General features: G+C 40.9%; 1 protein-coding gene across 1 annotated transcript in view; it reads left to right on the top strand.

Moving 5' to 3' along the window:
• Window positions 1-21,992, top strand: part of agbl4 (AGBL carboxypeptidase 4) — a 346,701-nt gene that overhangs the window by 131,206 nt on the left and 193,503 nt on the right. Inside the window, exon 4 of the mRNA XM_084920463.1 lies at window positions 10,984-11,078. Within this exon, the coding sequence (XP_084776589.1) occupies window positions 10,984-11,078 (95 nt within the window). The remainder of the gene's footprint in view (window positions 1-10,983; window positions 11,079-21,992) is intronic.

Below are 21,992 nucleotides of genomic sequence, written 5' to 3' on the forward strand. Positions count from 1 at the left end.
AATCCAGACAAAAATGCCTTCATGCCAGGTTTGTAAATATTTCTTCTCAAGACAACATTTCATTTAGAATGGTCGTTTGCAGAAATCTTATTAGTCTGATTCTTGCATCCCACGCTTAAGGATGTCTGCTGTCATATCTATAGGGTGTCTCTGCGATGTTTGTGTGTGTGTGAGAGAGACACCGCAGAGACACCTGTTCCAGCTTGCCATTCATCAGTGATGAGGACGGTGCAGGGTTTTGACACGCTCTGTGGACATGACAGCTCAGATAGGATGGATGTTAATCTCTTCTAACTGCTCCCAGCCTAATTAAATCTTCCAGGGTAGCACACATGTGCAGACGGTTGCGCGATCACCAATACTCAACACACGTGGTGACTTCTAAATTAGTCTTGGTTGTGAGTAAGTTTTAACGATCGGGAGAATTGGCCCCGCAGCACTTTGTTTGATTCTAATTCTATGAAATTCTGTGTCTGTGTGTGTGTGTGTGTGTGTGTGTGTGTGTGTGTGTGTGTGTGTGTGTGTGTGTGTGTGTGTGTGTGTGTGTGTGTGTGTCAGACAGAGAGTGTGAAAGGGAGAGACAGAATCTGAATTATAGTTACTGTTACACTATACTCATATACACACAGAATTCACCGCTTTTTTCGGTAGTTTGCAACGTTTAAATATGCAGCGCTAATTGAGACACATGCAGGATAGCAGTAGCACTCTTCTTCTTGCTGTGACTTATATAAACCAAACGGGGATGGTTACAGATGCACCAATCTGATTCCTTCAGTTTTTTAATTTTTATTTTGCATATTTGCACGTGTTAGTTACTAGCTCCTTTATTTATTCATTCATTCTTAACTTTATTAGAAATTAATATTGTTTTGTAGTGTGATGTTGTGTCTGTGTGGAAGCTGCCATTGAAATGTAATTTCCTGCAAAGGATTAATAAAGGATCTCTATCTACATTGATCACAATATCTTGGCTTTGTCTATCCATCAAAACCCAGTACTGATCAATTAGCAGTGTTAATTTATTAACCTGTGTTTTTTTACTCAAGGGAAAAAAGAACAGGAATTAATCTCTTTCATTCTTTTATGGCAACGCAGCACCGGGCTCGACTTAAATATTGCTTTTCCTAATGCGATCTAACAACAAAAAAAATACAAAATGAACTGGTGTTTATTACTAAAATCATAGATAACAAATGGACAAGGAGAAATAAAAGAAAAAATATTTCAGTATGCGCATTGTGTGTGCAGTGGAAAGGTGAAGTGGAAAATATATTGAAAATGATAGTGTGTTATGTGTACACCACAAGTGTTACACTAACCTTAATGAAAGTAAGCATGAGTGAGTAGGAGAGAACGAAAGCATCGTCATTTCAGCTTCTTCAGCCATGTAAACATTATCGCAAACATACGAGAGAGAAGTTGTTTGTGTAGCCAGTGTGAAATATCTCACAACTGCTGACCTCTTGCTTTTAACTATGTTAGCTCTCCTGATGCACTGTTGCTGACACGTGGCATGTTCAACACTGATCAACATGGAATTGAATTGAATTGATTGGCACCATAGATGAGCATTGATCAACAATCAGTTGACCAGTCTAACCTGTTGAGCCAGATTTGGATGGAGATCAGATCTAAGTGTAGGATTGGTGGATATCTGTCCACTGACATGACTTAGTAAACAGAGAAATTCCTATATGGTCATATCATATCACTCACGTTTCTCTGCAATGGCTCCAGGTTTTCCTTGTTATTAATTTATATACCTTATTTAAAGGGCACCCATCAGTCTTACCTAGAGCATACTGTGAATAACTCGGACCCCACACAGTTGTTTATGGCTTTATTTGTGACCAATGTCCCAGCGTGGTCAGCTCTCCAGCTGTCCTCACACACACCTCCTCTTCTGGTCTCCGACCTCGCTATAAAAAGGGAAAGACCTTGTTAGATGAATCACCTTCACCTGTTCCCCAACCTCCATGGCACCGCCCGTTGAGCTCACTGCACCACCCCTCATGCAGCTGAGCCAGGGACCACACCTCTGCCACACATACAGTGCTCTGCATTTTTGTAGTCTTTACCTTACAATATTAAGCACCTTGATGATACTATATCAACAAAATAATTTAATCATCATTTAAAAACTGCACTTTGTATTTACTCTGGTTATCTTTGCCTAATATTAAAATTTGTTCAACGATTTGAAACATGTAAGTCTGACAAACGTGCAAAAAAGGAAACACAGCAATGCTCAGATGTGCTCAGGCTTCGCTCAAAAGTTCACATCCACACTCAGATATCATGCTACTTGCACATACTTACTGTGCTGTGTTGTTTGTGTTTGCTGGTGAAATGGGTGTTTCTCTGGTACAGGGGTCGGCAACTCTGGGCACGCGTTCCACAGCTGGCACACGAAGGGTTAACTGATGGCACGACCATAGCTGGACTGGTTATCCAGCTATGGTGATTTTTTGTTTTTATGGGCCGATTGGTGTTTTTTTGTTATTGTTGTTTTAGTTTTTTTGTAACGGCATGAACAATGAGAGGTGGTGGATTGGCCAGATGCTGGCCGGTGTGTAAAAATAACTCCGTTGTTTGGTGGTGGCTATGGCGGAGCTTCCACAGAGGCCAGCAGGTGGATGAGGGAAAGGGGAGGCAGGAGGAGGAGAGACCTGAGGCGGCCGCCGGTCCGAGTGTCAGGTGAACTGAACTTCAGTCTATCTGGGTCAGATATAAACCAAGTTTAGGTGGAGTTTATTTTCGTTGTGCTAAATTTTTACTGTCAGATACAATAACTCGTACTGCGTACTAGCTAGCATGACGGAGTTTCTATACAGCTGGGTGGGTGCTATGATGTTACTGATAGTGAACTTTATTTTATTCATAAGGTTAGTTAGTAGAGTTGCCAACCGCCCCTTAAAAAATGGAATGGTCCCTCATTCAGAGAAAATATTGCACGTTTCGTATTGAGCTGAAAAGGAACGCAGTTTGTCCCGTACTTCAGCTAGAATTGAAAAAGACACAAAGCTGGAGTTATTCTGCATCTTTACGCTGCACAGCTGCCTCTTCTTCTCCCATTCTCTCCAACTCCCTCCCCTGTTGCTACTTCAATCATGAAACTGATCAATGATCAGCTGATCGGCTTTTCTCTCTTGTTTGTTTATCACCCACTTTGCGGCAGAAAGAGGAAACCAGCGGAGGTCGTGTTAAACAACAGCAGCACGTTTAAGCTTGATCAGCTGCTGTTAGAATTTATTTAATATTAATTTCTAGTATCAGCCGATGTTTGCTGGAGCCACAGCTGTAAAGCTGCTGGTCATGATGTCGATCTGGATATGTGGTGAGAGGGAAACATGTAGATGAAACCAGGAGATGTCCTTACTGAATCATCAGAGCTGAACAGGTGATGGAGAAACAGGTTTACCTTTTAGGTGACATGAATGAGTTGAAGGGAAGTTATGAACTGTTTCTGAGAGACAAATAACACCAGGATCCTTTTCTAAGTAGCTGACAGCTGGTAACTGTGCAGGGGCGGGTCTAGCAAAGCTTTTGCCAGGGGGGCAGGTAGGGTATTAACAGGGAAAGGGGGGCAGAAAGAAATACTTTTCTTTCTTATTCTCATTTAAAATGTCTTGCTTTTAATAAATAATTATCTGAATCTTACAACCAAAGTTTTTATCTGATGTAAAATGTATAGAAATCATACATATACCAACAAGACAGACATCACTGTCACAACAGCATTTGTTTTCTTTCAAAGGCTTTATGGCTTTTCCTATAATACCTGGTGGGCCGGTCTCTAGTTAAAATGCCCAGTTTTAGTTCTTCCATTTGGAGACCAGTTGCTGCTCTTTTGGGAGAGGAATGTTGTCCCACTCTTGTCTGATATAGGATTTTGGCACCATAACAATCCAGCAGGCCAGTTTAGCAACTGGACTGCTTTACTATGAAGCCATGCTGTGGTAATAGATGTGGTATGCAGTTTTACTTTGTCTTGCTGAAATATGCAAGGCCTTCTCTGAAAAAGACATCTGGATGGGAGCATATATTACTATAAAACCTGTAATGAACACAGTGCTTTTGGATGGCACGGTGAAGTGTGTTCACAGATAATGCAACCCAGTATCACAGCAATAGACATGCCAGTCCAACGTGTCCATTACATGCTTTGCCTCTCTATGCAGTAAGTTGCATTACTGCATGCAGAAACTGCATTACCAGCAGCGGAGAAAATATATATAAAGTCACAAAGTCGGTAGTGAGCAAAAAAACGTATTAAGTACAGTCCACGGTCCTTAATTGTCGGAAACGATTAAGCTAGGTGGCTAATACATATATACATGTAAATGTGTTAATAATGTCTGTTTAAATGCTTTCCCGTGGTTATTTTTATGTTGGCTTGAAGTAATTGTTGAATGAAACAGATGAACCAGAATTGGTTTGTAAAAATTGTGCAACTTCAGTGGTGTGGAACTGGTTTGTTTTTTGTCCGTCAGATAGCAACCCTAACCCTAACCCAACCAAAGTACTTCTTTTTGTAGAACATGCAAGCCGGCGGTCGTTATTACCGTATTTTTCGGAGTATAAGGCGCTCTTAAAAGCCTTTTTTTCTCAAAAATCGACGATGCGCCTTATTATGCGGTGCGACTTATGTATGAATTCCAGTTGTGCTTACTGACCTCGAAACAATTTTATGTGGTACTTGGCGCTCAAAAATCTGTCAAAAATGTTTTGGTACGACTTTGGTAAGCTATGAAGCCGCTCCGCTTGATGGATTGTCGGAGCATTACGGCTACCGTAGTCAAGAGCCTCGCGGAGAAATACGTACTGTGCTTCAACATAATATTACCGTATTGTGTGTGTATAAGGACCCCAAAATTGCACCTGTTAAGAGACATGCATATGAAGCAGATTTTAAACTCAAGGCTATCAGTCGCACAGTAGAACATGGGAATAGAGCAGCTGCGAGCGAATTCAGCATTATTGAATCAATGGTACAGAAGTGGAGGAAGCAAGACAAATGAGTTGAGTAAAGTTTGACTTATCTGACTGTTTTGTTTCGCTTAATGCGCCTTATAATCCAGTGCACCTTATGGTCCGAAAAATACATGGTTGACTTATTTATTTGGCACACTGCAGTTTCATGTTGCAAAGCACCTCTTTCTAACTTTTGTGGATATTATACATGGTTATGCTTAGTATATGTCAGCCCATTTCCACTGGAAAGGCCTTTTGGCTAAACTCTCAGCAAGGAATTTGCATTTGCACTGTTAAATTTTTATATAGCTTTAATGCCCATAAAAAAACAGCTGCTTGTTTAAGTGAAAATAAATTGATGGGGTTTTTTTGCACTAATAAAATTGTGGAATTGTAAAGTATTTTGTCTCACACCAATTATATCGTCAGTTATATCGTTATCGCAAATTTTCAAATGTATATCGTGATAAATATTTTTGGCCATATTGCCCTGCCCTATTGGACAGTGATTACTGGAAGTGTTTCTGAGCTCATGCAGTGACTTTACCTGCCAGAATCATACATTTTTTAATGTAGTGTTGCCTGAGTACCTGAAGATCAAAAGCATCCTGTATTGATTTTCAGCCTTGATCCTTGCAAACAGAGATTTCTCTAGACGCCTGGAATCTTTAGATGATATTATTGTACTGTAGATGATGGCATATTCAAAGTCTTTGCTGCAGCACAATTTAGTTGTGTTTTTTGCAGATTTGTCACTCTGCCCACTAGTACCACGTCTTTTGTTACCCCCATCCCAACATTTTTGACATGTTTTGTTGACATCAAATCAAAAATAAGCTCAGTTTAAACATTAGATGTGTTTTCAGTGCTCTACTGTGAATAAACTATTGGTTTATAAGATTTGCAGATGACTGCGTTCTGTTTTTATTCACATTATACAGCGTCCACAAGATTCTTAGAATTTAGGGTATATTGTTGTTTTCTGTCCAACACTTCTAATTTGTAATGAAGCGTTCCAGCTTGATTTCGTATATCTCATAGTAGTTACAATTGTTCCTCAGTTTTTCTGTCTCATGTATGATCTTTTGGCTTTTGCCTCTTTCTGGACCATTTTGCTTGTCTCTTGCTGCAATTCTTTGCTCCTACCGACTGCACTTCCATGTATGAACTAGGCCTGGATTAAAGGATTTGGATTTTACTCTCTCTGCCTCTGGTGTGTCCTGCATTTTTGTTCTCTCTCCTGTGGAGTTGTTGCAATATTAAAGTCATGAAAGGTGTTAGTGGATGAACCCTGTTAAAGGCGGTACTGAAAAGATGCATTGAAAAGTACTGCAAACATACTTTTAAAGCACCAGGAAAAGAGTAATTTCACATCTGTCAGTAATTTGATAGGATTTTCACACAATTTTTTTAAGTTGATTTTGTTTTTCATTGGGTATTTTATTTTATTTATTTATTTTTTTACATTTTTTGGATAGCAGAAAGAGATGACATGACATGCAGTAAACGTTTGGTGACCTGAGAAACAAACCAGTTGATGTTACTCACAGCATCTGAAAGCACAGCTCTCAGATCACACATTTTTTGAACGAACAGAAGCATCTTGAATCCAAGAAGGAACATCGGTTAAGTTGAAGCTCAGGAAATCTGTGCAAGGAGCGTGCGTTTGATTTTGTCGAAAAGGTCAGTAGTTGAAAGTAATGTGATATTTAGAATCACCACATATCCCCCGCTATGTAGTCAGTACAATTGATTGACCTTGAAGAAGTCAAATGTGAAAAGCACATCACGACTGAACAATTCAGAAGTTACATGTTACAACTGCTTCTGTTCTGCACATGTCAAAAAATCGTCAAGGAGAATGCGTGCTGGATTTTAAAAGATTGCATCGTGTTTGAGTTTTTTTGTAATCCAGTGAGAAAATGGGAGACAGTCCTTCCAGTTGAGTTGCATGGCCAGTGAAAGTGCAGAAGGATAGCATGTTACGATTGTGAAATGATGTGCGCCTTGTAGTGCAAGACCAGATGTAGGAGTGGAGGGTTTCATTGCTTCTTTTAGTATTTAAGAGAACATATTGTAAATTGACTGCCAGAATTGATGCAGTCTTGGATAAGTCCATAACATCTGTAATGACTTCTCTGTTGTAGTGATCTTTCTTTTGTTATGTTCTTGTCTTTCCTCTATATAGTAGTTTATAGTAGTAGAAGGCATACCTTCAAATGATTTTAATACTAAAAAATCGTCAAGCCTCCACCAAACATCTGTTGTTACGCTACAATAGCAGATAGAGATCCAATGGAATAATGTAACCCCGAATGTTGAAAGTTGTAATACACATCTTCTTTCATTTGTCTGGTACGTAAGTGGTCCAGTGATACCCTGCTTTTAAGCATTCCTCGTGTTTAATAGATTACACACTGACTTTCTAATCCAATTTCACAAATCAAAAAGAGCTGGAGACTTGTATTCCTCCCTGTCTACCTACATACCAGTCCACCTGTTACCATGAGTCCATGCAGCACAGGTAGTTTCCATTCCTATCCACGATAGCTTTCTTTCACCCCTGTTTATCTCAGTTGTGCAATTATCTTCCTGTCACTTTGTCTTTCTGTGTGTTCTGGTGTATCTACCTGACTACTTTTTTTCTCCTCGCCTGTCTCTCACTCTCGTTTTGTGTATCACTGTGCCTGTGATTAAGTCGTCTATTTCTTCCTTATGCCCGTGTCTCTGTCATCTGTCCAGTCTTAGCTCCCTCTGAGTTAAACAGGCCGAACAAATAGATTACAAACAGTGGGTAGAGTGAATCTAAGGAGGAAGACAATCTGAATTTGTTGTGGATAAAGAATGAGGAAAGAGGCTGTGCAGTCAAAGAAAGCCAGTGGAGTCAGAGTAAGGCTGTATTTGCCTGAGGGGAAAAGGCTGAAAAGTAGCTCTCGCAACAGATGTGCGGGGCAGTAAAGTGTAATTGAAATGCCAGCAGCAATGGTCTTATCTCCCTGCTACAGGAGCCTGCTGCCAGTCTCAACATCAGTTAGATGTCATTTTACCTAAGTCTGAATCAGCCTGCCACAATCCGCAATCCCCATTCCTCTGATGCTAGACAGGAAAAAAAGGGGAGAAATGAATGAGGGGGAGGGAGAGGAGAAAGAAGAGAAGGGAGAGAAGGGTGGGGAGTCTGTAATAGGATTTCAGTAGCATCCAGTTAACTTCCACCACCTGGACTTAGTTGGTAATTTGATATGCCCCATCAATAGGATTCATTTAGCTCACCGCAGCATTACCATTGCCATTCATTTAATTTGACTTTTTCAAAAATATATTGATTTATTTCTCCCTCCACATTTTCCCACTCGTCCTGATCCTAATCACAGTGGAGGAATGAGGGAAGGGGTGTTCCAAAATATTCTAGCTGTAAAAAGTAGACCAGACCAGAGGAGGTGAAACGCCAGACACCATGACTTTCCTCTGCGCTCCAGGCAGAGCTGAATGTTTTGGGCCTGGCAGCATCCCTATGGGGAGAACCATAATGTCCTCCCAGATTAGAGGCTGGCACTCCTCGGAGCTGCTGCCTTTTATCGGGAACTTTGTTACCACAACATGGGATCATCTGCAGGATATTAAAGCTGCCTTATTTCCTAACTGTAATGTTAATCTTTTGTGATTTTGTGTGTTATCTGTGTTGCTCTGACAACCTCCATCTGAGATTTTTCTTCAGTTACAGGTTTATATTTTTCAGTCTTTTTCATGCAACATGTGGCAGAAATGATTGGAAAGGGGTTGTTTTTATTGCTTTAAACGTCACGTCTAGCTGGATTCTAATAATTATAATCACATACAAACCCAGGCTTGTGATGGTTTTGTGTTGAAAAAAAGTTTTTTGTAAAATTGTATTCTGCCGTTCTTGAAGGCCGGACAGGGTGTTAAGTTCCTTTTTCTTAATTGAAATGCAAATAAAAAAAATTTCTGTATATTTGAACGTCTCATATCTTTACAGCTGCTGATTTTCTCATTGTCTTCTTCCAACCATCGTTTTTGCATTATATTTTTTCACTTCGGTGATATGTTGCAGTACTACAAACAAAACACCCGAAAGGGTATTTTAGAAAAACTAAAATAAAAACTACGTTAGGGAAAACAGTGGTTAAAGACTGTGGCAAGACCAAAATTATTGCAATCAAGCAATAATCTTACACTCTCATTGCCTTTGGAATGGTTGCTTCCAAGACAGGGACATGGCTGCAACCACCGCTTCCTTGGTGCAAGAGTTGGCAGTTCGTCTTGTAATCGGAAGGTTGCCGGTTCGAGCCCCGGCTCCAAGAGTCTCGGTCGTTGTGTCCTTGGGCAAGACACTTCACCCGTTGTTGTGGTGGTCAGAGGGCCCGGTGGTGCCAGTGTCCGGCAGCCTCGCCTCTGTCAGTGCGCCCCAGGGCCGATGTGGCTACACTGTAGCTTGCCATCACCAGTGTGTGAATGGGTGAATGACTGAATGTAGTGTAAAGCGCTTTGGGGTCCATAGGGACTAAGTAAAGTGCTATACAAATACAGGCATGCATTTGCTTTAAGACGTTTCACCGCTCATCTGAGAAGCTTCTTCAGTTCAAGGGTCAAATGGTGGAGAGTCCCAGATTTAAGCCCTATGGGAGTGTCTCCCCTAGAGGGACATGGACCCTCTATTGATCCTCTACCTAATCACACGAGCTGAGGTGTGAAAACGGGCGTAGGGCACAATCAGCCAAGGTTTCAGGTGAACTCATTGTGAAACCTAGCCCCACCCTATCATGTGACTTAGTGAGGTCAAATGGCCCAGGATGTGAGTGGGAGTTAAGGCGTCTGGGAAGGGATCCCTAAACTGGATTATAGATGGCAGACAGTTGGTGTTGTAAGCCGGCGGTGGCTTACCTTACCTCTGACTCTTCGGAAAGCTCCTGGAGGGAAGATGAAGGGAGCATCCCAACCATCTTTTAATCAAATTTTGAATTTGGGATCTCAGCTTGACAGAAAGGTTGCCAAACCATGTACTGATACATGTAACAGATAACAGAGTCAACAGTTGCTGTATAAGTAGTATAAAAAATATAGTTCAATCACAGATATAGTTTGCGATTGAATGGGCCAAGTTGTCAGTTACATACAATCTGTTTTTTCTAATATTATAATTATATAATAATAAGTGTGATAAAAAAAATAACACATCTGATACCATCTGTTACAAATCTGTTTCCATTTTCATACAGAGAAATTCACGTTAAGCAGAACTGAACATCGACTGCTTCCACTCAAATCCCAGCCGAATTTCACAGATTTGAAACCAAAATTCAGAATTTCCTCCACAAACAGTGACATGCATCGCAGATGAGTTGCATTCATCCGTGCAAACTAATTCGTATTGATTCCAACATGTTGGCGATCTTTCTGCATTTAAAAATTAGATGGCAGTTATTTGCAAACTTTCTCCAGTCAATCTAAGAGTGACTGAAGTTTGTCCAAGTTGGTTCCAATTGCTTGGAGACAGGTTGAAGTTGCTGAATGCTTATCCTCTGGGCAACCAGGTGGTCCCTGTAATTACTTCCAATCAGTCACCAAATACAAAAAATAAATCCTTGCATCACTGGAAACTAGACATTTTATTCAGTTGTGACTAAGCCATAAAACTCATCAGAATTACTGCAATTATATTTTTTAACGTACAAAACGAATTAAAGTTAATCTCTACACAAGCACACAGAGGCTCCGTGTTCGTTAAGTTAGGGAAGTGTGTCTGACGTTGTTTGATTTATATACCGCGTTATTCTACTGTTATAAGACAGACTAGAACTAACACTGAAAGTAATAGAAAAAAAATAGTTAAAATTATACACTCTTTGAAACTGAAACTAAACTGATTTGAAAACCAGAATTTAAAAACTAAAAAACACCCCTTTAAAACCCTTATGATAACTCTGTCTGGAACCCACTTGTCTTTATGCTGCTACTAGCTTTGAAAATTTTTAATGTTTTTTCTTTCAGAGGGTCATTTTCAATGTGGTCAACTTCTCCAAGACAAAGAGCCTGTACAGAGACGGCATGTCCCCTGTAGTGAAGTCTACCAGCAGGCCAAAATGGTAAGTTTGCAACGACATAAGCAGCATTCCTAGACGCAATATGTTAAAAAATTAGTGCTCCGATTGTTGTTTAATATTGTCCTACTAGAACAGAGTATTTATAGACTTTCTGCAACTTTGAAATACTTTTCTTCTCCACCTGGCAGCTGACCCACACATTCCTAAGCACATAGACAGACACACACACACCCTAAAGACTGATACTTTAGATTTCCAGAGTGGATGCGTCTGGGTGCATTAGCATGTGATCCATTGGTTGCCAGTATGATGGCTGTCTGATGTAATAACGCTTGACTGATGGATGCAGAAATGTGTGTGTATGGTTGCATGCATATATATATATGTGTGTGTGTGTGTGTGCGTGCGTGTGAATGGATAGGTATGGCAGGAGGGAACAGGGAGGGTGCGGTGGGGTTGGGCGTAGCGTCTGCCAAGCAGACTGGTGTATCCAGTGGGGCGAAGAACAGGATAGCGTGATGAAGTGTTGCCATCCAAGAGAAGCCCTGACATCTGTCATCAGTTGATGGAGGGCATCCGCAGAAACGCCAGGCATCTGCCACCCTGAGCTGTGTGCGTCTGCTAGCCTAGCGCTCGCACCAACCATGCCGTAGCATGCCGGTCGCAGGCTAATGGGAAGAGACAATGGGCACGACACCAGAGAAGTGGAAAGATGAACTGCTGCCTGCAGTACAGTACAGAACAACACGATGCAGCTTAGCTCGGCCTCCTGGCTCCTTCTGTTTTGATTTTATGTAGTAGTTGCAAGTTTGTCTGTTGTGCGTGTAGGGGTATGGCTTTATCACAGCGCACCAGCCTCTCCCATTGTCTCCTGCCACTGACTGATTTACAAGTGAAGCTAGCAGCCGTTTGCTTTAAAATCTGTGGGGGTTTTTTTCAGGTAAGTTTATTTATCCTGCCGAATAGGCTACTGTGACGACAGTTTAAATCCACAGTAATTTATATGATAATTTCAGGTAATTAATGTCCCAGGTGATGAAAACCTGGTTCTGCATAGCCTTAACTTCTCATTTGACATAATCTTGAATTGCTGAGGAGTTAATCTGCGCAGAGCCCTCATTGGGTCATTTAGTTCCCAAAGCTTTTCTAAATACACTAATCATGCAACCTTGCCCATGTTTATGTTCCAATCAGCGCTCATAAAAAAGTGTTTAAGTGACAGACGCAGCAGGAGGTGACGTTACTGAGGCCTGACTCCATTTACCTCCTCAGGCTAATACTGTTTTAACCACTCCCCTCAGCACTGTGGCATCTAAGAGGGCATAATGTCTCCTGCACTCGTAGAGACATTTTCCACTGTCAGGGGCGTCCAGGACCACAGCTGACATTGTTTGTGTCCCCACAAAGTGGTCAAGATGCTTTTAACACAACCTCCTCTATTTGACTTTCCATGAGCACAACAAAGCGCAGACAGCTCCTAAAGTAGCAATCTTCTTTTTGACAGCTACAGATATGGAATAAATAAAAAGGCAGAGCATGGAGAGCTTCGCCTGTCTGATCCAAACTCACACAAGACAGGATGAAGAAGGTACGAGAGAGAGAAAGAGAGAGAGATGGAAAGAGAGAGGGAGACTTGCAGAAAAAGACAGAAAGGATAGAGGAAGAAAAACACAAAGTACAAGAAAGAGATTACTGAGACAGGTAGGCGGGGGAGGGAAGCGGGAAAAGGTTGCCCTCTGACTCCCACCGCCCACCACCCAATGTCTGTATTTATCAAAAGAATCGTCAGTATTAGCTCAGGAGTTGAAGCCTTTATCTCCCTGTGCAGGTGCCTTATGTCCTGGGGCCCCAGCATCGTTTGGTGCTAGAGGCTGCAGGGCTCAGCTGGTTTCGGCTAAGCTGGGCATTTCAGAGAGAGACAACTGGCAGATTACAGTCCAGCAGGACGTTTGTTGCTACAGGTGGAAGGATCTGTCCTCCATCCCTTACTCCATCCCTTTTTCGTCCATGACTCCTCCAGCTGTGAGCTGACAGAGGTCACTGTATTTTATCACATTGAAACAGAGCTATAGGTTTCAAATATGTTGTTGAATAAACTAATTTAAAATGACTACAGTTTACATTAATCCTTATATGATTGCCAAGGAAGTTTTTCAAGATTGAGTTGACCGTCAGCTTTAGCAAAGAGGTTCCTTTTGTCATAACATTTGTGTTTTATTTGGTACTGCGATTTGGCTCGTGGAATTACAAATCAATTTCAAGTTCACTGTTTGCAAGTCAAAGGAAAGAGAGTGAGCCATATTTTCTCGTACTAGTGTGTCGAACACAACAGCCCCCTTGGTGACACTAGGTGCCAACCGCACTCCCTGCGGTCTGCTAGTTGTTAGACTGCTAGAGCAAAGAATTGCTCAGCATCCTTATTTTCTGGGATAAGCTAATTAGAAAATCAAAGAGCGTGGTGTAATGCAGCTGCTGGAGGCCAGAATGCCGTGGGGTGGGGTAATGGCCAAGACGGTTGCATGAGACTGACTGCATCAACCGGCAGATGCCTCATGCAGAGTCTCGTGTGGGAGTGGGGTAAGACTAGAGAGCACAGGACGACGGCACAGAAAGTGGAAGATATTTTCAGCCTTGCATGAGAGGGCTACTGCTAGCAGTTATTTTTGTTTCGTTTAACATGCAGATTTTAAAAAAAGTTTAAAGTTTAAATGTGAATAATAAGTCACGGAGTCCAGCACAACCACTTCAGATGTCTTGTTTTATTTATCCAACAGTCCAGCCCCCAAACATCAGTTTGTAGTGTAAATTCTCACATTTATGAACCCCGAGTGGAGATTGTTTGGTTGATAAGTGATCGATTAACTTTATGATCAATAACTCTGATCTGGGCTACGATACAGCAATTAGTCTAGGAACTGAGTGGCTTTATAACCAGCCAGCGTCATAAATAAAGTTTTGTTTTGCAAATTCTTTAAGCTTTACACTGTACAGCAGATAATTTAGATTTTACATTTGTTTTCGATATTATTGGGAATTTGAATTCCCCCCCAAAAATATCGGGAATATAAAGATCTGCAGTGTGACTTTTAATTAACTTTCCAGTTTTTCGACACTCAGTAGGTATATGGATAAAAATAGCTACACCTCTAACTGAGCCAGCAGATGAACAGTCAGAGTTGGAGGAAATAGGTTGCCAAATATTGCTTCTAAAGTTAGAACCAGTCAACCTTGGGCAAGGGTAAATGCTTTTTTCCCCTTTTCTTTATAGGAGTCAACAATAAAACAGAAGCCTGCTTTTCAAGCAATTGTGCTCAGCTCCAAGAGACAGACAGAGTTAGTCAGTCGATGAGTCAGTCAGCGTCGTTTTGCTTCTCAGCCACAATCCTTCCTGTAAGCGTGTGATGCAATAGCTTAGTGAAATTCTATTTGGAGATGTCTGTCTCTCCATCCGGGTGAGTGTTAGCAGTAATTGTTCTGTCAATCAGCAATGGTGCGTCTCGCTTGTTTTCCTCACCACCTGGTATGTCCTGGCAGAGGGTGAGGGGCAAGGAGAGGTGAGACACGGGGAATAAAAGAGAAAGGATACCTCCATCGCTCTATGTGCCGCTCCCTGCTCACCTTTGGATGTCTTTACAGTGTTATATTTGTCCTCTTGTGTTTCCGTTCTCACCTCCCTCTTATGTCCCATGTTTTCCTTGGTTTGTCTTACTTCTGCTTACTTTAATTCAGTTTTTTTTTATGTTCATTTTTCCCCCATTGTCTTGTCATCTCAACTTTTTGCATAACTTTAATGTACCGTATTTTTCGGACAATAAGGCGCATTAAGCGAAACAAAACAGTCAGATAAGTCAAACTTTTCTCAACTCATTCTTCTTGCTTCCTCTACTTCTGTACCATTGATTCATTAATGTTGAATCCTCTCCCAGCTGCTCTATTCCCATGTTGTTGCAGTATATTAATGACTAACCTCGTATTGTGGATGGATTATCTCAGTTGTTCTCCTGACTGAAGTTTGGTCCGTTTACAGCATCGTGACATGCGATTGCATTTGTCCCTAACCATTGGGAACCCTCACGTTAACTTTTATAGAGTGGTAAAAAGGTTAGCATTCATCCTCCAGCTTCACTGTGTTTGTGTTATGCTAACATAGCAGCTGTGTCGCTAGCGATCATGAAGCACATCATTATATACCAGCTAGCCCAACTTTAGTAAACCTACAAACCTCACTGCTGTTTAGTTTTCTGTCTTGATTTATGTTGGAAGTGATAGCAGAGGTATAGGTTTTAATTTATTCAGAAATCTCTCAGTCAGAACATGCTATATCATGTTTAGGTGGAAACTAGCGAGCTAACTTCCTGCTAACTTCTAACTCTGTTAAATTTCATAAATTCTGTTTTCATGGATGCCTGGATGTTAAACTTAATTGTTACACCTGGTAAAGCAGCAACGCTGATCATTTTTTTAAAAAAGATGAAAGAATTTAGACAGTTTTTAACTCTTAGTGATGCCGCAGTGTTCGTTTGACTTTGGGACATGAAGTGGACGGACTTTTGGACTCAGATTACTCTGCGAGGCTCCTGACTACGGCAGGTGTAATGCTCTGACAATCCATCAAGCGGAGTGGCTTCATAGCTTACCAAAGTCGTACTAAAACATTTTTTGACAGATTTTTGAGCACCGTGTACCACATAAAATCGGTTCGAGGTCAGTAAGCACAACCAGAATTCATACATAAGGCACACCGCATTATTAGGCACAAAATTTTAGTTTTAAGTGCGCCTTATAGCCCGAAAAATACGGTACACGTCTTCCTTCCCTCAGCTGCATTTCAGGTATTGGGATATTCAATGGCTCTGTAAACTGCGTTGTCATAATGTCTTTGTAAGAACTCATAAATAGCCGCACCGTTTGTGTTTCATATGCTTGAAAGGGAAAAAAGTATCAGCCACTATAACTGCTATTTAAATCCCCAAATATCGGTACTGGTATTGTTCTTAAAAGCACCTGTTTACCCATCCAGAAGATATGGAGTAACAGTAATTTTGGTTTACCACCTACCAAGTATGTTAATTTTTAATTTTTTTAACAGCTGAAAACTTGACAGCAGCTCATCCAAGACGTTGTCTCTCTGCTGCAGCTGGAAGACACTGTGAGAGTGAAGTAAAATTATAATGCTGAGGACTGGAAGTGAGTTGAAAGTCTTACTGTAGGGTGACAGTTTTCTGGGGTTTTCCAGTAAAAATGTCCCCTACAATGTCCCACATGAAAAAATAGCTACGTAATCCACAGTTAATCTTTAATACCTGGTTATAAATGCAATAATATTGACTGGATTTGAGAGGATTTGTAGCAACAAATATCCAAGTCAGGCGCTCCCATTTCACTCGAACCAACAGTTTTATTGTTTATTGTGTTTTAAAATTACAATTAAGTTTATTAGAAAGGTAGAAAAATAAAATCACAGAAAAAAATCAGCACCAAACTGTGAGAACTAGCCCTTCTTAGAGTTTGTACTTGTAAGGCCTGCAGTACGAAGGAAATTGCACCTGTCAAGCTCATAAAGAAACCTCTCATCCAGCACCTGACACACATCCCAGACCTCTAACTGCCGTAGCGCTGAAGTGAGCCATTTGGGTCTGAAAATGTGTAATAGTAGCGAGGGAGATGGTCCCTCTATCGAGGACAGAGTGTCAGGCAATGAATTGAAGACAGACAGACTGTAAAGCTTGTGCCAGAACCACAGCAGAAAGGCCTGACTCCTCTTTACATTCAGTGTGTCCGCACTCCCCTCTCCTCTTGCCTCTCCTCCCCAGCCACTGAGCCACTTGCACAATTAACCATGTGGCATGCCTTTTTAATAATAGACCTTTTAATTGTCGGCGAATGAAGAGTGATGTAAAATAGCTAATAGCTTGTGCTAATTAATGGGGGAATTGAACGCTTGTTAATTAAGGGCAAACAGGACAAGGACCGGCTCGGGTAATTTGAGCAATAAAACCGAGACTAACGATTGATTTCCAAACAGACTCGCTTCATAAAAACATCAAGCGACCCCGACTTTGCTGTTTGAAAACACTCGCCCCACCGTATCCTCCAACCACAGTCACACGCATATAAGTATACACTGAGGAAATATAAACAGACATGTCCTGGCTTCCTACATATGACTCCCAGTAGATGTGATATAACAAGACAAATAGTGTCTTCAGAATGCAATATAAAGATTATTAGCCATAACAAGTGTCTCGGTGGTATTATACAATGTCCGATTTGCTTGTTTCATACTAAAACTCACTATGTTAAATTGAGTAATTCCACGTCTAGTTATGATATTTAGTACTTGCCCAGTTCTCAGTTTGCACATGTCCCTATGGTCATACTTAGACATGAGCCATGGCGATCACATCCACTATCTTCCTCAAGAGACTCGAGGAGCTTTACTGTCTTTTCACATCCATATTTCTCAATTTCAGATCTTTACTGCATCGTTCTACTGTACCATCATTTTTATTACACCTACAGTATACTGTGCCTGCAGCTACTATCTCGATGTTGCTGGCCTGTGTGTTTAATTTAAAATACAGACTGCGTTCGGTGCTGTTTCTCTACTCTCAGGTCCGTTTTGGAAAGGTGAACCGTAGCAATCATTTGACCGTCTGTGGGTTTTCATATAAGAATTTTAAATTAAAAAAAATGCTTTTTATGATGTTTCTCTCTGTCAACATTGTCCGCGATAAGGGAGATGGACACAATCTTTTAATAAAAACCCGAAAAAGTGAAACGCACACACTTGTAATTATCTGTGACTGGATCATCTGAAAAGAGGAAATTGACTGATCTTTGAGTCAGAGTGAATATTTGGAAAGAGAAGAAGAGAATACCTGATATACCGGCAAACTTACTCTTGACTCTTACCAAAGTATAGAGTGACGTTCTGGCCACTTGTGCCTTTCCAGTTGTCTTCAAAGAATTGAGAGAGGAAAGTGATCACAAAGCTCTGTTTTATTAGAGGAAATGGCATCGCTCTCATTTTCCTCTTTTAGTTTCCATCTGGGAGCCTTTATTCTTTTTCGGTAGGACCAACTGCGAGACAGAGGGGGAGCAGCTCCAATCAAAACAATCAACAGCACGTGCAGCTTCCTTGTTCACAGAAACTCATTAGTATGCTGCCAGAGGTGGTGAAAGAGGATTATGTGGGAGAAATAATGGGACAAAATGTAGCAAATAGATTAATAATCTTTTGCATGAGGATAAGGATGTGCACAAGAGTTTGTGTATCTGTGGGTGTGTGCACAATAGCACAAATGCAGTTTTGGGAGAAAGTGTGTGGGTATAGTGGCAGAGACGCAACTTGCTTCTGACTCTCCATTCAACCCACAAAATGACTTACCTGGACAGTTTTATGTTTGCCTGGAGGAGAATTAAAAAGGCACTTCATTTCCCCTTTTACAGGCTGGGTACGCATGTCAGCGCAGCCCTCCCTGAAAGCGCTCTAATCTAAATGCTTTTGTCAGGGGAGATTTGGTAGATTGCACTAGGCAGAGGTACAAATTGGTTGTGTCATCTTATAATGAACTAGGTGAGGCGTTGCAGTTTTTCTGCAGCCAACAGTCCCCTGATTACTGTATTGTGAGTCACTGCTGCTTTTAGTATTGTAGGCAGAATAGCTCACCTTCACCTCTCTTTGTTCAGGAAACTTGATCTCATGAACATTGCAAAATGTTTTGTCGTAGTAAGCCCAGTGTGACAAAAGACGAACTGTTCAACAGCTTGTCCAAGAGAAATATTATATACATGCAGCTGGCTTTACATTGCATATGTAGCAGTCCGTCGTGCATGGTGTGCAGAATACTTTGAGATATTTTGAGGTGTTGATGCTTGGCTATAAGTTGTTTGAAGCTTATTGAGTGTGCTCAGCACGTCAGCGCATTGACCCCCTGACTTCAACACAAGCATTATGGATATCTCAGCAGTTTCACAAAGCCATGCTGTCAGGTGTTTACGGGACATATTAGGACACTCCTGGTTGGTATCTGCATTCTGCCATAGACAGGAATGTGTGAGTGGGAGTGGGTGTATGTTTGTGTGTGTGTAGCAGGCACTGTGATGAATTCAAATGGATCAGCTAAGTCAACAGCGGTGTGGCAGAGGTTCCAGTTTCACTGATGTTTCAGCACGGCCAGATAAAACCAGTCTTCTCGCTCCTTTGGAAAAGGATTTTGATGGAAATCCTCCTGGTTCCCCTAATTGCATTTTTTCATTTCTTGATGACAAGACTTCTCTCTCTTAGCTCATTTGAGAATTTCCCTCTATTGCTTTGTCCACATTTAAATCTGTGCTTAAACTTTTTTTTGTGGCTAGTCACCTTTGTATTATTTATATAAGTTATTGAAATGAGTATCCTCTCTGTGCTGCTCACTGTGTCTGGATGTCAAAGAAGTGAGCGGCGAAATTAAGTGTGAAGTCGGGGGATTCGCCTGTCTCAAAACTCATGACTGGGATTTAATTACTCCGTCCGAGTTAAAGTTACAAAAGGAAAATTATGTAGGGAGAAAGGTGGAAACTGGACAATTTAACATGTGAAAGATGTATTTATTTAGTCTCCCTCCCCTAATTATGTAATATACAACAATCAGACACAAGTTATGTTTATTTTTCAACAGTCTTTGATTTTTCCGTCTTCTTGCTTTCACTATCTCGTCACTGTCCCCTGTTGCTCCCGTGTTTTTCTTATGCTTGCAATGATGATCACCAGTGTTGGTCAAGTTACTTGAAAAAAGTAATCGGTAATTAATTACTGATTACTTCCCCAAAAAAGTAATCCCGTTATTTTACTGATTACTTATTTTCAAAAGTAATTAATTACTTAGTTACTTAGTTTGTAGTTTAAAAACACGATTTACAACCTGAGTAGGTGATAAAGAGATAGATCTTTAAGCCCAATTCATTTTTTTTTTGCATAATTCATCATACAAAATGTAATCAAATTGAAAAGTCCCTTTTTAAAACTTGTTTTATTAGTTTTAATCTTTTAACTTTATGCATCAAGCAAAAATTTAATTATATGCAACATTCTCTGACTGGAAGAAATTTGTTTAATATTTAAACCTATTTTCTGCACATTCCAGCAAATAAAATATTATATATATATATATATATATATATATATATATATATATATAGTGTTTACACTCACTCTTTCAAATAGATGCAAGTAAAACACAGCAGAAAATAAATAAAGTCAAAGGTCCTTTTGCTCTATTTTCACCTGTAAAGCAGGAGTCGGGTAGGCGGAGGTTTACCCTGGTGCAGGTGTGCCGCAGCGGTCAGTGGAAGAATCCGCGAGTTTCTCTGTGAGTTTCCCATTACATCGTAGCGCACTCCCGGTGCTTGCTTGGAAGTTTAGGGGTTTTTTTCGGTGTAAAAAGACGTTTTCTTCCCACGCACAACGGACACTAATGTTTTTGTCACTTTTTATGGAATCAAACTCAAAGTAAGGTCAGTACTTCCACGCTTTAAATGCTGCACGCTCATACTCTCTCCCGCACTGGATATATGATCCACTGTTGATCTGCACACAGCTGTTAGTCACAAACGTCGCACTCACTTACATCACTGTCATGAGACATTCTGGCAAAAAAAATCATGGTTTTAGTAACGCAGTAACGCAGCGTTCCTACGGGAAAGTAACAGTAATCTAATTACCGTTTTTGCAATAGTAATCCCTTACTTTACTCGTTACTTGAAAAAAGTAATCGGATTACAGTAACGCGTTACAAGTAACGCGTTACTGCCCATCTCTGATGATCACATATATCACAGTTTCTATCGACCACTCAAGCAGCAGTTTGCAGGTGAAGAGTATGTGCATGCAAGCCTGAAGGTAGTGTTTCAAATCAGAGACACAGCTACATGTAGGAGCATGCTCAGTGTTCACAGGGTTGTACACAGTGAATTTGTTCCCCATGGTCAGACTGTCGATGGGGAGTTCTGCTTTAATGTCTTTAGGCCTCTGAGGGAGAACATTCAGTACTTGTGTTAGATCCACAGACAGATGGATCTAGTCACCATGACATCACTTATTGGTTAGTGAAGACCTGCTTATGAAGCCTCAAGCTGAGCGCTTTCCACATCTGCAACTTAACTTTTTGAAATCTGAAATCAGACTGAGGACTGAAACTGGTCTGCAGTGTAAAAAAAGGGGTGGAAAGCACCAAAAGCCAATAAAGTTATGGTAAGACAAGCTGCACCATGAAAAGGAAATTACCCCGTCTCTCTCTCTCTCAGGTGTGCCTGTCAGGGTTCATTAGTGGAATTTCTTGCCTTCTTAATGGGGTTGGGAACATCAGTTGTGTTGTGTAGAAGTCAGGTTAGTTCACAGCTGACAGCCCTATTTGACAACTGTTAGAATTTATATTATGACAAGAACCAATCAGCTAAGTAAAGAGAAACAACAACACATCATTACTTTAAGAACTGAAGGTCAGTCACTCTGGAAAATTACTAAAACTTTGAATGTGGCCCCAAGTGCAGTTGCAAAAACCATCAAGTGCTACCAGGAAACTGGCTCACACATGGACCGGCCGTAAAATGAAACGATAGATGTTTTTATATCGTCATCTGATATATATCGTTATATCGAACAGCCCTAGAGTCGACATTAGATCAGTGGGAATCTGTTCTTTGGTCTGATTAGTCCAATTTTGAGATCTTTGGTTCCTCAAGGCCTGGGAACTTGAGGGTCCTGCGCAGTATCTTTGCTGTTCATAGGACTGCGCTTTTCTAGACAGAGATCTCCAATGTTGTTCCTGGGATCTGCTGGAGCCACTCGCCTAGTTTGGGAGTCACCGCACCTAGTGCTCCGATTACCACTGGGACCACCGTTACCTTCACCCTCCACATCTTCTCGAGCTCTTCTCTGAGCCCTTGGTATTTCTCGAGCTTCTCGTGTTCCTT

The sequence above is a fragment of the Perissodus microlepis genome, chromosome 23 (genome assembly GCF_051167445.1).
Source record: "Perissodus microlepis isolate ML-2025 ecotype Zambia chromosome 23, ASM5116744v1, whole genome shotgun sequence".
NCBI classification, from domain to species: Eukaryota; Metazoa; Chordata; class Actinopteri; order Cichliformes; family Cichlidae; genus Perissodus; species Perissodus microlepis.